Here is an 18,426-nt window from a genome sequence, read left to right as displayed (position 1 = left end):
TATTAAAACAGAAAATTAAACAAATGGAAGAAATTCCAATTACATGTTTTATTTAAAGCGTGGGGTAAAAATAGAGAAGTTTGCACAATACATATTTTTGTTCGAGTTTTCGACCACGGGGTGAACTCCAGGATTTATCAATATTATTATTAGTACCAGAAGACCGAGCGTTTAGGCTTTCCAACCAAATAAAATCAACGGTGCCGCCGGTTTATGATTACGTGCTAACTTTAGTTACATAATAGCTTCAGAAGAACCTAGATAAAACCCACTGGTCTCATTAAAATATATAAACTACTTACCCTCCAAGACTATTGTTAATAAACGTTTGCCCTTTCTTAAGGACTAACAACTTTTAATTGGGTGCTTTACCTCAAATCTTGTAAGAAAGTTTCTGTTTCTGATTGTTTGCGGTTTCTTTGTGAAAGATTGTAGCTTTAAAAATTTCAGAGAAGATCAGATTAGCCTTTTTTCTTAAGAAAGACCCATGGAGTTCCATTTCACAATAAAATCAAAATATTTAGTTGAATTGTACGGAAATATATTTTTTTGTTGTATAGTACTATTGTATACTGTGGAATGTTCAATACAGATAAACTTAAGGGATTGGTTGCTAAACAATTCTGATATCTGCCACACCTATTAGTTTAGCTCTAGCCCAGGATGGCCTCTGAGTGGGGCTCTTATACTACACTTCTGCTTCTGTTTTACAAATACTCCTCCTAAACGGCTGAAGCGATCAGCACAATTTAGCACAGTCATATTAACCAACAACTTGGAGAAGGTACAAAACCACACAACAGGCATTTTACCTTGTACGTGAATTCAAACTTTTATAAATTTAACATATGGGCATTATGGGTTAATTGGTCACCATGACAGTATTTGCAAGATGATAGGCCAATATAAAGGTAAACAAAAGATACGTAACATAATGTTTATCATCATATCATCTAAACTATCACCGCGGTAGACATTTAATTTAAAGAGGTGAAAATGTTATGAGTACTGTATAAAGGGGCCACGGACTAATCCGAGTGGCAATAATAGAGAATGAAAACTATAAGAGGGAAAGCCGCAATGGCAGAAAAAATGAATTATGTCAAAGTGACATGTGTTAGGTAAACCAGGCAACCGACAGACTGGCCAAGCGTCCCGATGCGACGCTAAAACTTCGCAAAAATATCCTTCTGCCAAGTTCACCAATGGGCATTGTGCTAACCCCACTAGGTTCAATTGAAACCCCCTACTCTCTCTCTCTGTCACCGGCAAATACAAATGCATAAATTATATTAAGTACAAGAAATAAAAACATTTTCCTGAAAACTTACTAGTTGTTTATGTTGTTTTTCTGTTTTTACTCAAAATAATCAGTAAGTTATAGGCTTTAATTTGAGATATTGGTCGTTTGAATAAGTTAAGCTCAAGATACTGTATTAATCAATCAAAACTCATAAATGTGATTATTTTTCGGATATGATAATTATTTTAACTCTGCGAAGCATTTTGTGTGTTAAGGTGTCAACAGTTGAGTTCTGCAGAAAAGGTAAATTATACTTGAATTATCACATTATAAATACACTATAATGCACCATAAGCTTTAGATACTACGAATAAGCATTTAATTTATGTAAACCAAATATACAATTGACTTTGGATACTGCAAGTAGACATTCCATTTATGTTACCCCCTTGGAGATTCCTTCCACCAAATTGGCATGTCAATCGGTGAATATTCATTAAATTCTGAAGTTCCTTGATATTTTACTTTCAGCTCTTGGATAAGCTTCTTACTAAAGAATACATTGTTTTTAAAGTGCATTTAGTAGGTAGGTACCAGGTAACACTTTTTACAATCTAAAAATACCTGATTTCTTTTCTTATCCATATCCAGACATGTTTTAATAGTAGGTTAATCTTTTTGCAATTCTAATACCAACTCAATTTGTATGCAATATAATTAAAAATAAATATAATTGACAAGACTAACGCTATTAAACTTATACAAAAATGAAGTATCAGTTCATTCACTCAATTCACTCATTCATTCACCCGCCAAATAGGCTGACCAACCCATGAGTTGCCCAAACACCGTCGAATACAATTTACCGCTCGTATATGTACCATTTTTTCGGAATTCAAAGGGTCATAAATACTAATTTTAATCAAAACTGGGTTTTAATTTACCTTAAAGTAAGCTGTTGTTGATTATGTGCAAAAGAGTTTGTTTCAGTTCAATAAAGTTATCTTGGATAATTTTTGTTGGAATTTTGTCAGCACCAGTAGCAGACCCACCCCTTATGCTCATAACAACACTACCAAGTTCCGCCTCCGTGACAGGCAACAGCTGGAAGACAGTGTCAGTCGTATAGTCATCATCATTGATCACTGGCTCAAGTACCGGCGGGACAGCGCGGGCTAGGTTGGTACCTACATTTACATAATATTCGTTAAACGTATTGCAAACTTGTTCAATGCTTGTCTGATCAACAAATTCCTCACAACATGCGACACTGAACTCCTTGGCGGGTGGGGGAAGTTTACTAGGGCGGACAGTACAGTCAGAGCCGAAATGTACATTTTGTTCCCAAAGAACTATTTGCCGTCGTAATATTTATGAGGGCATACCGTTCTATGGTTAAAATAGAGAACCGTAAACTTCTCTTTTACAGTGCAGTGAGCTGCGTTGTTTAGAAACGGTTAGAAGTTCTGTTTAGTTCAAGAACTTATGACAAAAAAAAATTAATTGACGTCTTTGTAAATTTATCCCTTTAAAAATTTTCAAAATGTGTTTTATGTTATCTTGTTTGTTATTACCATAACTTAAACTAAGTAGATCGTAACCTAACCTAACCTAACCACCGCAGCGAAGTGTCATGGAAATCATACAATCGATATTTATGGCACGTGAAAAGTATATCTGAGTTGATATAATATCGAACTAATATTTCATCCGAGAATAGGTTCTCTTTGGAATCTAGAACCAATTATGCTAGGGTTGTAAATAAGGTAATAATATGTCAACATGGTTTTATTTAGTTGATTCATCTTTTTCATCAGAAGAGCCAATCCTACAAACCCAGTAAATCTTGTGTAGACTACTAAGGCGCTTCCAATTCAGCTTCACTAGTCCATTCATTTGGACAATTGACTCCACTAGGAGCATAACGACGAATAGTAGCTTGCTCTTTGAGAATCAAACTGTAACAAAACCCAATGTCCATTTCAAAGCAGTTCCCATCTTTCTTTTTAAACACGAGTGTAAATTCTTTGGTTGCATCTTCATAAGTCTTTCTTTTCTTTGTGTTGATGTATATTCCTTCAACTCCGGTCGTACAAGTGTCTAGGGGTAACTTTTCCAAGATTATATCTCCATACATAATAAATCCTACTGCTATTGTAGAACCGTCGGTCGGGATCTTGTTGTATTGTTGGCACTTGAGCTTGAGGTTTTGATCAGTTTTAAAATCGGTTGAGACAGGGTTTCCAACAGGATCACCATGAAGGTGAAATTCGATGATTTCGTAGACGTCCGTTGGTAATAGCTCTATTATAAAACATAGTAAAATTATTTTAATAAATTTAATCAATATATCTTTTTACCATTATTTTAAACGTTCCCAATTATAATATAATATCTATATAACCCAGAGGTTTACTAAAAATATAATAAATCACACAAATAAACAGCACAATTTCTCAAATATATCCTAACAATTGTAGATAATAAATCTAGTTTGACTAAAGGTTGTTATATTTTTTGTGTGAAGTTCCAGTCCAGGGCTCTGAAACCCTAATGGACTGAGGCTTTTTCAGGACTACGACCTCTTCAACCAGGGAAAGGATTGTGGCCACGGCAGATACGTGTAAATAACGAAAAAGTTTAATAACTATTCTGCCGCAGCCGTTGATTAGGGCAAGGTAGGTTGGGTGTTGTTTTTGAGAGAGAGAACCATGTTGTGGTTGTGGTTCGAGGTTCGTCGGTCGGGTTGTTGTGGTTGGGTTTAGTGGTGTGTGTTTATTTTCATGATTGGGGGAGGGAGTAGCTGGATTTATTACTACTCATATCATTCTAACTTACGAAATACAGAGTGATACAATACCTAAATAAACAAGTAAACTGTAAATGTTATATTTGACTTGTTGGCTAAAATGGTGTTTTAATCGTAAATACTTACCGCTTTCATAATCTGCATCTTCCTGAAAATAAAAAAGGAAATAACAATTTTTGGTAAGAATTAGGCTGCTGCAATTTGTTTTATGTTTAACAAAACATGTCTAAGCATGATAAATTATAGGAAGATACCCAAAGATAAATATTGTAAACGTAGATTATTAGACCCATCCTCTTTGACGGGGGTAGCGGATTTTTATCCCCCTGGAATTTTACTCCCTGGGCGAACGTGACGTCACAAACCAGGGGGTAAAATTCCAACCGCGAACTTTTGAGTTTGCGACATCAGTTCGATGGATTAAACGCGGAATAAACGTATATTTTTACGGTTGTGAATTTAATCAGAACACGTCAAATTATAAAAAACCTAGAGTTTACGGGCCGGAATTTTACCCCCGGTCTTCTACCCACGGAATTTTACCCCCCGGATTTTTACCCCCTGGCCAGATATATGAAGAGGTCAGCTCAAAATGTACGGCCCGGATTTTTACCCCCGGAATTTTATATGATGTATCGTATATCATATATCATATATATCATATAACTTATGATATATCTGGTGTCTGCTTAGATGAGCACCGTGGGTACGGGGTTAATCCCCTTTCTTACAACGTATTAAAATGTACACCAAACGGTAAAATCGTAGTATATTAAGATCAAGTTTATTTGAGATCAACAAATGTTGTAAATGTGGAAGGTTCGTTCGTCATGGTGCTATATATTGCACAGGGTTCTGTAAAAGTAGGGTGCACTTGCGATGTATTAACTTGACATATTCGTTAGTCAAAGATCTCAATAAAGAAGAGTTGGAAAACTGGAAATGTCCAGCCTGTCAGCAAGAGTCCACTGAAGAAAATATAAATGATCTTGTAGAAGTTGAAAACACTGACTTAGAAGTTTCTTTGTCCATTGCTGCCGAAATTGGGACAGCTCTTCTAAACGAAAATGAAGATTTAAAACAAGAATTATACAACACTAAAAACAGTAAATCTTCCCGTGAGTTGGAGCTTGAGGACATAATTATGAATAAAGATGAGGAAATAGAAGAACTGAAACAAAAATGTGATGATATAGAAAAACAACTTAATGAAGAAATTGTTGGTTTAAAAGCTAGACTAAAAAAAGAGCAAACTCAGAAAGAAGACCTTATTCAACTCTGTGACAAAGAAAGGGAGGAATACAGAAAGAATGCTAGGCTACATACTATCAAAATCATTGCAAGACATGCAAAATTAACAAGGATGAAGTGACCAAAATGTTGTTCTCAATTAGAAGTTTGGAGGAAGTAACGAAAGTGCTGCAGAAAGACAACACAGAGCTACAAACTAAATTAAATGCCAAAGAGCACTCTTTGTCAAAATGTCTGAAATGTTTTCCTGCCCTCACCAACAAGGTTCAGACCACACTGGTCCATACTCCAAAATCAGACACGTCCAGCAACTCTCACTCTGATTTCAGTTAAGTTGTCTACAGAAAAGGTGGTACATCGTCTGAGAGGAAAACTTCAGTGATGAGGAACACTAATAGGCCCTCATTTGCAACCAAAAATCCCTTTGAAGCGCTCTCTCCCATAGAGGAAGATCTAGGACCTAGCATCACCACTGACACCTCCAACACTGATAATGGAGGTGAGAAAGTTCCAAATCCAAAAATGTTGCTTTGCTCTGACAGCCATGGTAAGGATCTGACATGGTATATTAACAAAAATAAACAGCCATATGAACCAGTTGGCTTTGTTAAACCTGGGGGAAGAGCCGATCAGGTTTTAGATCATAAGAACATCGATGGAGAAAACTTGAGAGACAATGATTTTTTAGTAGTTCTCTGTGGCACTAATGATGTATCTTGTAACGAAGCACACTTGGCCATTGACTCCATAACTAAGACTTTAAAAAAATACCATAAACAAAAAGTTATTCTGGTTGATCTTCCTAATCGATATGACTTGGTAGAATGGTCTTGTGTGAATGTGGAAACAAGAAAAACTAATGTGATTCTTAAAGGTATTTGTGAAGAACTTGACAATGTTACTCTGGTGGAAGCCAGCAAAGCTAGTAGAGACCTCCATACAAGACATGGAATGCACTTAAACCAAAAAGGAAAAATTTGGCTAGCAGACAAGATAAGGATAGCAGCAACCTCAAAGGCAAGACAGACTCCGTCATCGTCACCGGCAACGGAGGATATCACCATCAGTGAGCAATCAGCACTGATAGACATCATATCAAGCCCTAAGCAGTCATCAGAAGGACCTACATCGGGAAACGCTCCACTGGTAGTGCACCATCTAACAACTTGATGCACTGTGAGGTTGATAGCTTAAGCACTAATTTTAATTGTAGTTTAAACAGCAGACTTGTATGTAATTTAGCAGGTATCCCAAAGATAAGTAAATCAAAACCAACTGATTCTGGTGTCCGTGTGTTGCATTTAAATGCCCAGTCTATAAGAAATAAATTGAATGAATTAGCTGTTGTTTTAGATGATGCTAAATGTGATATTGTCCTCATTAACGAGCACTGGTTGCACAGATTAGAAGTCTCCTTATATGTTCCAGTAGGTTTTAAAATGGCTTCTTCATTTTGTAGAGAGAATGCTTATGGAGGTGCCTCTATTCTTGTTAGGGATGACATTTCTTTTGAGGTGATCAATATTGGTCATTTAACGGAAGTTGGTATCCTTGAAGCTGTTTGTATATATGTAAATATATTTAATGTGGTGTTCATATCTGTTTACAGAACTCCCAACTCTAACTGTAAAACATTTCTGGATTATCTTGACAATCTTCTGTACTACGTGCAAAGAAAAAAACCTAAATGCAAAATTGTACTTGGGGGAGATTTTAATATTGACATCTTAAAGAGTGTGGACCAAGACACTGTAATGTTTGTTAACCATTTAAAGTCATTTAACCTCAAATGTGTAAATAAATTTCCAACTAGAAACAAAACCTGTATTGATAATATAGTTACTGATTTAGATGATAGTCTTTATAAAACATGTATATGGAAGGACAGGATCTCAGATCACTCGATTATTTACTTTGAATTTAATGTGCCTACCTTTGTTTCCCAATCTGTAAATATTTCATATAGGAAACTAAATGATGAGACTTTGCATGAGTTTATTGAAGCAACCTCCATATTAAATTGGGACTTGTTGTATGGTATTGAGGATGTTAATTTTGCATTTGAATACTTTGTAACTAAACTATCAACCGTGTATAATAGCTGTTGTCCAACAAAGAGTAAAAAAGTTCAACAAAGAAAACCAATTAGACATAATTCTTCATGGTTTGACCATAGCTTAAGAAGAATGAGAAACACAGTAATTTTGTTGCAGGATCTATTAAAGATACCAAATTATAAAAATAACATGACAATGAAGAACTACTACAAAGAAAAAAAGAAATTTGAGTTATTTCACCTTTCTAAACAATGTAGACCAGTACAGGTCTAAAATAAAGGAAGCCAAAATCATGCACAATGAAAGCAGAAGAAAAAGTTCTAAGAATAAGTGTTCAGCTGCATGGCAAGTAATTAAATCAGAAGCTGGTAACTACTATCAGCGGGAAAATCCAATCCCACCTATTTCAGCTAATGAATTTAATGATTACTATATAAGTATTGGGAAAAAGGTGCTTGATAGTACTAAATTAACTAATAAAGGTAATTTGAGTTATTTCACCTTTCTAAACAATGTAGACCAGCCTCCTGATAAATTTAAGTTGCATTATGTTAGTGAGCTTGATGTGCTTAAAATAATGAGATCTCTGAAACCATCTAAGAGTGAAGATATTTTTGGTTTTAGTAACAGAGTTATCAAACATATTGCAGCTAATATTGTATCACCTTTGACATATTTGATCAATCTTTCCTTTTATTGCTCCTTGTTTCCTAATTGTTTAAAAATGTCCAAGAGTATACCGCTTTTCAAAAAGGGTGACAGGTCATGTATTGATAACTATAGAACAATATGTATCGTATCTGTATTTTCAAAAATAATAGAATCATGTGTTAAGAACCAACTCTTAGAATTTCTGGATCAACATAATGTTTTAAGTAGTAGCCAATTTGGTTTTCGACCTGGACGTTCCACAACTAAGGCATTAAATGAAGTTGTAACTGGTATTATTAATAGCTTTGAAAATTGTGATTATGTTAATATGACTCTTGTAGACCTCAGCAAGGCCTTTGATAGTATATCACATGAAGCCCTTCTAAACAAACTAACATTTTATGGTATAGATGATAAGCAGATGCAATTCTTTAAAACTTATCCCTGTGGTAGATTGCACAAGGTTTCATCGGCAGGCATTGAGTCCTCTTTTCAGGAGGTCCTTGCAGGGGTTACACAGGGGTCAGTTCTGGGTCCACTTTTATTTCTTATCTATATAAACGATCTGCCTAGCAATATTCCTTGTAAAACCATTCTATATGCGGATGACACTTCTTTTGTTGTTACCGATAAAGTGTTAAAAAATGTAAAAGCACACAGTGACAGAGTAATGGAATTAGCCAGTTCTTGGTTTAATGCTAACCACCTTACAGTCAATGCCAACAAGACTGAAACAATCTGTTTTACTTTGAAAAAATTAGACTCAGAGGAAGATTGTAAGCCTGTTAGATTACTAGGGGTCACTTTAGATCAGAAGCTTACATGGGAATCTCACACCAACTCAGTAGTTTCAAAACTTTCAAGGGCTTGTTTTTTGCTACGTAAGCTACAACAATGTGTTGGTAGAAATATGTTATTAAATACTTATTTTAGTGATTTTCATTCCCATTTGCTGTATGCCACAATGCTCTGGGGAAATAGTAGAGGTGCTATCCATGTTTTTGCTTGGCAAAGAAAAGCAGTAAGGATTTTAGCCAATCTACCTTATCAAGATGACTGTAAGCAATGTTTTATTGATTACAATATAATGACTGTCCCTTGCATTTTCATATTTCAAAATCTTGTATATGTAAAGGAAAACCAGAGTGATTATGTATGTTTTGAGAAAGTTCATAATTATAACACTAGAAGAGCACAAGATATTGTCCCACCCTCTTTTAGATTGCGGAAAACAATAATCAGCCACAAATACCTACAAATCAAGTGCTTCAATAAATTGCCACCAGAGATCAGAAACCTTGAAATCCAACCATTCAAATCAAAACTGTCAAGCTGGTTTATAAATAAAGCATTTTATTCTCTTGATGAGTTTTTAGCATATAGATTTTAACTTAATATTATTGAGCTTTGATCCAATGATGCTTTGGTGAATAGTTGTAATTTATTTATTGTTAATTTTCATAGTTTATATTGATTTGTTGCTAATTAATTGTTAATTGTGATGTTTTATCTGTTATCCTGACAAGTACATTGTACTCATCTCCTTTTATACTGCACTTTAATGTATTTCTTTGACGTTGTCTATAGCAATGTAAATTGACAAATGACAATAAATGGATTCTTATTCTTATTCTTATTCTTATTCTTATTCCAATTTAATTGTAAAGTTTGACTTGTTAGCTGTAAACTATTAATTGAGATTATAGGTGATATCTTAAGGTATAGTATTTTATGTAAAAACACTCAGTTGTGAAGTTTTACTCAGTGCGTTTCTCCTAGTTGAGAAGTATTGCATAATGGCCTAAAATTTGCATCTTTTTTATTTTTTATTATAGAAACCAAGCATATCCACTTTCCTATGATAACCTTGTGGGGAAAATAAAATACGATAGCTCGCACATTTCTGAACAGATCTTATTAAAACTTGGTATATCTCTTCTTTTCGTTGAGTACTACATGATTATGGCCTAAAGTATCCACTAGATCAACGCTAGAAAGGTTACAGCATGAATGGCTCCTAAAATAAAATCATATTTTTTATCTATTTTTTTCGGATCAAGTATTGGTTTTCAACAGATTTTTTTTACCACAGTCAATATTTCTGCACAAAGTAGTAATGGTATCTCTTAAAAGTTGAATATTCTATCTAATCACGAACACTTTTGAAATATTATATCAATTTTAGGTCAAAACGTCAAAAAAAGTTGGAAAACGAATTTTCTTTTCCTAAAAGATGGGAGTAAGCAGGCTTCTTGCAACAGAAATGTAAAATAGAGATTTTAGGCCATAATCATGTAGTACTCAACTAAAAGAAAGGATATACCAAGTTTTAATAAGATGTGTTCAGAAATATGCAAGTTATCGTATTTTATTTTTTCCCCATAAGGTTGACACAGGAAAGCGGGTATTCTTGTTTTCTTATCATTAAAAATGAAAAAGAAGGACATTTTAGGCCATTGTGCAATACTTCTCAACTAGGATAGCCCATATACCAACTTTTATTAGGATGTGTTTAAAATAAGCCAAATATACAATTTTGTTCAATTCGCTCAATTTAATTAATTTTTGATTTTTTACAATATTTTAGATTTTGACAAAAATAACCCCGATAAAAGGTATACATAAATTTACATTTCCTTGTTCTCCATTAAACTTTACATTTTTTGGTAAAGTTGCAAGCTAAAATCTTGAATGGTTACTACATGAAGAGCTGTCAAAAACAAAATATAATTTGTAATATAGATTTTTGTGAAAATATTTAATTTTTAAACTTATTCGTTATCAGTCATAACCAACATGTTTGCCCAAATCAGTAATGATATCTCTTTATAATTTAATATTCTATCTATCAATGCAAGTTTTATAAACATATCTTGTCAATATGGAGGTCAAAAAGTTCAACATATACACTAAAACCCGAAAAAAAAAACTAATTTTACGTATAACTAGACAACCAGTGAGTATAGGACTTATGCTTTTTGGACATTTTTTTCAGTTTTGACCACAGGAACCATTTCCCAAAGTTTGTCACAGTTCCCGTGAAACAGCCTGTATATATATACAAAGCTGAAATGCTATACTATAAATTACCGTTGAAGCCTCGTGGATGTATTTTAATATTAAATTATTTTAACTATAAAACTACAACCATATTCAAGACATTCCTGATTTTGATTAAACCTAAGATATATTTTGTCACATAACGTATCAGTTTAAACTTACAATCTTTATACCCTTGCTATTCGTATATTTAGCGGGCAATCTTTCCAATGTGTGATAGTGAAGAGTGGAGGTAATCTTGTAAAATCTGCTGAGATAACGAACAGAAGTCCTCACAGACAGAGGTTTCCAGATGTTGAATTTTGCAATCTTCACGTTAAACTTGTAGATTATGCTGAACGTAAACTCAGTATAGCTGAAGTAATCTTCAGCTCTAAAAGTCGAATATTTCCTTACAGAAATGTTATTAAACAATTGAGCGCAAACCATATTACTTTTTTCTAGCTTCAATCTATCTATGAAGTAACCTTCTGAGCCGAATACAAACGCATTAACTTCATTGTCACCTTCTACGCATTTAACAAGCAAACTTTTGCCTGGTACGAGTTTCAAGCTTTTTTCAGTTATTTCACCACCTTGTAGTTTATTTTCTGGGTCGATGCGCTTCGGCAAGAGTTGCCAAAATTCAAAAAACTCGGACACACCTCGTTGTATAGGAAAGTCCAGAACTGAAAGATCCACAACACACAAGATACATTATACAGCTTTATTAAAAATAAATAGTATTATCTAACTGTGCTGGTTTTAATCTTGATACAACAAACCTGGAAACCTCTTTTTTCATCCAGTTAAATAGACTTGTTCTTAGGGGTTTTTACCTATTAAATTTGGTGGAAGATTTTAAAGTTTGTTAGTTGTTTCCACTTTTGGATGACCTTTAAAAAGGAAAGATTGAATTTACATCGTAATACTTTGAATGGATGTTTTAAAAGTCGTGATCACGTAATGTAAATCCGTACAAAACTAGATTTTATGTGGGTTTTGTAATTAAATCAACAAGTACTGACAAAATAAGAAGAAATTACCAATGTCAATGAGTTTCAATTAACCAGAATTCTAAATTGTTCAAATTATAAACCGATAAGTGTTGCTTTATAGTTAGAATTTATATTAAATTATAATAGCGTTTGTTTAAACTCAAAAAAGGTTTAAAATATCCTAATTAACTGTTAGTAAAAAAAATATTTTTATAAAAGACAAGAATTATAAGAGTTATATTAATCTACTAGATAACTAAAAATAACAATTCATGTAGTTTTAATAAAAAAAAAACTTATTTATGAAATGACAGTTCGAGATTTGTTTTTACAGCGTGTTGATGTATTTACAAATGAATTAACAAGGACTGTTCCCAGCAACATCATTTTTGGTGATTTAAGCTAAATTGGAACGATAGCTAAAAAGCTTAAGGTTATTTTTGAACACCTAACCTGGAAACTGAAATCAAAGTCAAATCAGAATCAGAATTATTAAAAAAACTATACATAGAGGATGAGATTCACTTAGACTAAACATAAGTAAAATAAAGACCATTAAGATACAAATACAGACACACACGCTAGAGGTACATACTATTTATACTGTATTTTTTTAATAAGTCACAGTACCACATTCCTCATCATCAAAAAACTCCCTTGACTAGTGCATAAATTAAAATAAATCTTTTTCCCCTTTTATATAACCAGTAAGTAAGAGACTTAAAAGTGACGGATACACGCAAAAAAAGGCTGGACAGTGGAAATGTCCCTTCTAAGATTGATTTGGTGGCTGTATGTGGTTTTAAGTTGGAGCAGACTTACATCCAAACAAAAAAAACCACACGCACACATGTTGTTAAATAATTTTTTAAATAACTGCCTAAATTAAAGAATATTGATTAAATGAATATCGGATTTACCATGGCCTTTGATTTCCATCCCATTCAAAAAGGATCCCATATCAGATAAGCTTTGACCAATCTGCAACAGAATAATCCTATTTCAGATTGAACAAAATCTTTTTTATCCTGATTATTATGTGAATGATAAACATTAACATATTAATCACAAAAATTTCAACCAGCAAGATGGGGTCATGGAAATTTCGTGTTATGGGGTTTGAAATTTACTGACTGTGTAAAGTTGTAGTATACTTGGCTGTTTGAAGTTGTAGATCACATTACATATGAAATAGTATACAGCCAATATTTTGAAAAATATTTTAGAATTAGCGTTTTCTTATTCTTTTAAAACATAACAATGCCAAATTTTCTTTGAAACCAGTGGGGCCCAAACATAGTGTACAAGGATCCGATGTCGGAGAAATAAATATAACGGAGAAAATAAAAATGTACATTCTAAATTGCCATGCTATTTTCATAGAGCAAAAGTAAAATTAAAAACAAATGAAAAGAATGAGTAATAGTTTACTTGTTATGGTCATATTTTTATTCAATTTGGTAAATTTATTTATTCAATACCAAGCTACATTTCACTGAAAACACTCTTTTCACCTGATATTTAGAAGCAACCCTATGTAACCTTAGGATCTAATGTTGTTTGAAAGGAGAATAAATCTGACCAGGTGAAGGAAAAATAATCCAACCAGACAAATTGGAATTCGCTTAGTCTGCAGGTTTGCTGTGGCAGGACTGTTTGTTAAATGGTGCAGCGTCAGTGTTTAACTCAAAACAAAATATCTTTCTGTTCTACTTATCATGAATCACATACAGGATTGTATGGAATCTCTTAAGCAAAAAGCTGTGTTAACATTATTGAACAGATGACTTTTTAATGCTTTTGATTTTTGACTAGCATTTGAGGATATCACTGTACATTTAAATTGAAATGTAATAAGATGGGTGTTATAAATATCTATATATTAATAGGCAAGCGTGTTTCTTTAAAACCTTTTTTCTCAGATCGCGTGCATCGCATAAAAAATCTACGCACACTCTTAGAAAGATATTTTTCTGTAGGTGTGCAGAATCCTTTTATAAATTATAATAGGCTCAAAAATAAGCCCAAAAATTGAATTGAAAGTTTAAAAAAATTAACATGGACCTTATATGTTGCCATTCTGGTGACGAAATAACAACGAAATCAGAAAATCAAAACAAATGGAATAAATTCCAATCACATGTTTTTTTACAGCTTGGGGTGAAAATAGAGAAGTCTGTACATTACATAAATTTGGTCGAGTTTTCGACCACTGGACGACCTCTAGTTTAAATAATTGTAAACAAAATGGAAGTTGATTTATCAGCTGATGTAATACAAAAGTACTGTACCGGAGTGTCCTTTAGGGCTTCGCACTACGGTTTGACTATTTTCTAGATTTCACTTCCAAATGTCCAGTGATGCTAAACAGCTTTTTTTCCTCTTCAAGCAGCAAATACATGCGGTATGGGTCTAAAGCAGTTCTTTTACTCCCTTTCTAGTAAAAAGCATTTTTCTTTTTAGTCGCTAGGGAGTAAACGTAAGATTTTCGTGGTGACGTGCCTAGTGACGTGACTGGTGACGTGGCAGGCGATGTGGCTGGCGACGTGGATGGTGACGTGACTGGTGATGTGGCTTGCGACGTGACTGGTGACGTGGCAGGTGACGTGGCAGGTGACGTGGCAGGTGATGTGGCTGGCGACGTGGCAGGTGATGTGGCTGGCGACGTGGTTGGTGAAGTAACTGGTGACGGGGCTGGTGATGTGGCTGGTGACGTGACTGGTGATGTGGCTGGTGACGTGGCAGGTGATGTAGCTGGCGACGTGTTGGTGACGTGACTGGTGACGTGGCTTGCGACGTGACTGGTGACGTGGCTGGTGACGTGACTAGTGATGTGGCTGGTGACGTGGTTGGCGACGTGGCTGGAGACGTGGATGGTGAAGTGACTGGTGATGTGGTTGGTGACGTGGTTGTGACGTGGCTGGCAAAGTGATTGGCGACGTGGCTGATGACGTAGTTGACAAAGTGACTGGTGACGTGTTTCTTATGTTTTTTTGAATAAAGTAGGAAAGTGTATATCGGTTAAAGATTTAGACCTTAACTCATGAAATTAGATTATGCAACTCGATAAACAATAATAAACAATAAAAACAACACATGAAAAACCTAATTTATATTTTATCAATGTTTTAATCAATTTGTTGCACATCTAATGTTAGAAATTGTGAAAATGGGAATTAGGGCAAAAGAGTTAATACATATGAAATCTTACCAGTAATGATCCAAAAACCACAGTCAATATTACGAGTAGTTTCATTTTACAGGTATACGGGTCGAACTAGACGCGCACAAACATTTGGAGCTCTGGATGTACAGTACGTAGTTTAGTTGTCAAATTAAATAGTGACAAATTACCACAGGCATCGTCTATCTATCAAAATTATGGCGCGAATCAATAATCGTAATACGAGTATTTTGTAGCGAATTGCTCTATAGTGAAGTAGCTATTACCGTAGGTTGGATGGTAATACCTAAGCCCCGGAACCAATTTACTTTTCCATTTTGATGTCCCCAGAGGCCAAAAACACCATTCCTTCAAATATATTTATATATATAACAGTATATATATATAACGGTATATATATATAACGGTATATATATATAACGGTATATATATATATAACGGTATATGTATATATAACGGTATATATATATGTATGTATATGTCCATGAACACGATGAAGGTGTAAGGTGGGATTAAATCAGCAATTGATCCATTTTTTTTTAGTCCAGATAATAAAGTCATAGAAAGGGTTATGAACAGTAAACAAAGCGTACATCACTTGGCTTTTTTAGTATCTAAATCATATTTTCACATCTAGTCACGATACATTATAATGCCTGGGGCAATTAAATTCCTACCCAATCAGATATTAAAAAGTGACAAAAACCTTAACGTAAAATTGCACTAATTAGCTCTAGGCAGTCATAAATATTCAAATGCAGATTTGCACCTGCCTTGCAACTTTGCACCTTTAACAGCAGCGTGATAAAGTCTTTTTAGTTTTCTCGTTCACTAACCGAAATCCAAAACTCTCCTTTGAGAGAGCTTTTATAAGACCTTTCAAGCGATAATTCCAGAGGTAATTAGAATCAAATACAGTAGCCTCAGCCAATTTCACCTTTAATTAGATGTGAAAATTGTGGTTAAGTCTACAACTTTATTTTCGTTTATTTATGCTTAAATTATTATGTTTAAAAGATTTCAAAATATTAGTTTACGGTTTTAATAGTTTTGTTGGTAGTATATTTCGATATTAGCGCCAATCTAATACCTTTCCATTCATTTTTAAATTGATTGGGGCACTCATACAGACATGTTGCTGAAAATATGCTAAGATGAAAAAGCCGCTTTATGCTGTATGAAGAAGGGTTGTATTATCTGTAGTAGTCAAACTCTCAAAAGCCATTTAACTTGTTACTTTAAACGGTTTTTAATTTGTTTCCGACTCTATCTTGGCTTTTATTGATATTCTAACGTTTACGTTTAAGTACCTAAAGAAAGTTTTAGAAAATATATTAAATCCAGCCACATCCAGTATTTAATATCAATTCATGCAAACTAATGACTGGTTTGATCTGGTTCAGAATGGTGCGATTTATGCAAGTCTCGTATGTAGTATTTCTGTATCAACATCTACGCTTATCGTATTTACGTTCTTCGCTGATTCCGTTGATTGTAACTGTGTTGTTCAGCTTTAGTATGATGACCAACACTCCAGAAATAATAAATTGTGGAACTGAAGTAAAAACCACTACTAAACCCAATGATGAGTTATGTTTGGCTTCTAATTTATATTTTGTTAACAATTCCCCTCGTAAGATCTGTAGATTTGAGTATAAATTTCATTGATTGTGAGTTTTTTTATTTGATGTCATATTATATAATCGATCGTTCTGCGAAGTTTTTGTATTCTTTAATATACATTCGCGTAAAAGTGAATCGATGTATCAAGTTACAGTGAATGTCATTAATTAAAGTAAATCATTAGAAACTGTATTCTAGCCTATCTGCGATACATTTCACGACATTGGTGGTGACAAATAAACGACAGATAATGTTTACAAATTAACTGATTTGGTTGGAAATTGTGTTATGTAAACACATTATTCAGTGGTACATATGTTCATGAAGAAGTGTATGGTCTGTCTGACTGATTCTGTGATGTTTCCAGAGGCAGAGGATCATTCAAAAACGGTTACACCTCTCGACAAGTTGGTATAGTTAGACAAGCACTACTAACTTGGTTGGTTTTTAACGCTGAGCATATAAATAATATTGATTTAAACTACGTAAGACCTTGAAAAGATTTTTTTTCCTATAGGCCTATCATATTTATATTTTACACAGAGTTAGACTAATTCCTCAATTGTTCACATCTGCAGTATTTATGAGTAACTTATCAACTACTTACTGCCAAGACATCTTATATTGTTAATCTAAGGAGAATGTTATTAATCTAAAAAAAAATCCTTTCTAAAATACTAACTGTACCAATTTCGTGAAATAATCTATTTTTATTTTCTGCTAATTGATTCAATTTGTGCAATACCTATATTATTATTTTTTTATAGCTTTTCCGCAAGCAAGATTCTTGTAAGTAATATGCTATCATAAAAACGAACGTGAGTTATTATAGTCATTTCTAAAGAGGATTGTTGAAGTATTTTATGATGAGGGTAAACTAACTCATTTCTAATACCGTTTCGTGTAATTACCAATAATATCACATATAAATAATCGGTATCAGCATTCTGACGCATACTTTCTCCCATAAGTTTGTCAACGACCTTTATCATGTATAAGTGGCGAGAGTAAATATACGGAAATGGGATTTGTACAATTATTTTCAGAATTTAAAGGACTATAACATACTATTTTGTTCAGAATATAAAGGACTATAACATACTAAAGTTTTATCAAAATCGTTCAGGCCATTTTTGGGAAAATCCATTTTTTCCGTTATTTTAGGGGGGTTTATAGGAAAATCCCCAATAAAAAAATCAAAATTTCTAAAAAATGAAAAAACTATCAAAATTGTAAGAACCATAACATACTATGTAAAATCAAAACGGGATTTTTTTCTAAAATCCTATTTTTCGTTATTTTATGGGGTTTTTTTGGGAAAATAACATAATTTACAATAACTTTAGAACCGTAATTTTTACAGAAATTGGATTTGTACCATTTTGTTCAGAATTTAAAGGGCTACAACATACTAAATTTTTATCTACTATGGTATAGGGGGAGAAAGTAAAAAGTCATATTTAATGTTGTATACAAACATACATTATTTTCTATTGGTAGTAAGACCCAGAGAATAAATTTATTGGATTGCTTAAAATGTATTATTAAGAAACGCTTTTTGAAAAATTAAC

At 33.6% G+C, this 18,426-nt stretch overlaps 1 protein-coding gene across 1 annotated transcript; it reads right to left on the bottom strand.

Moving 5' to 3' along the window:
- Window positions 1–3,101: 3,101 nt before the first annotated feature.
- On the bottom strand, window positions 3,102–15,354 carry LOC128989446 (uncharacterized). Its single transcript, XM_054411338.1, has 3 exons — window positions 15,260–15,354; window positions 4,179–4,200; window positions 3,102–3,547 (listed from the first exon to the last, which is right to left on the bottom strand). Exons 1-3 carry the CDS (start codon window positions 15,302–15,304, stop codon window positions 3,102–3,104), a joined length of 513 nt encoding a protein of 170 aa, XP_054267313.1. The 5' UTR covers window positions 15,305–15,354.
- Window positions 15,355–18,426: the final 3,072 nt, after the last annotated feature.

This window comes from Macrosteles quadrilineatus, unplaced genomic scaffold (genome assembly GCF_028750875.1).
Source record: "Macrosteles quadrilineatus isolate MER2022 unplaced genomic scaffold, UCM_ALF_1.0 Scaffold_3__2_contigs__length_128488019, whole genome shotgun sequence".
NCBI lineage: Eukaryota > Metazoa > Arthropoda > Insecta > Hemiptera > Cicadellidae > Macrosteles > Macrosteles quadrilineatus.
The sequence above is the reverse complement of the archived record's forward strand: the minus strand, read 5'-3'. Positions and strand labels throughout refer to the sequence as shown.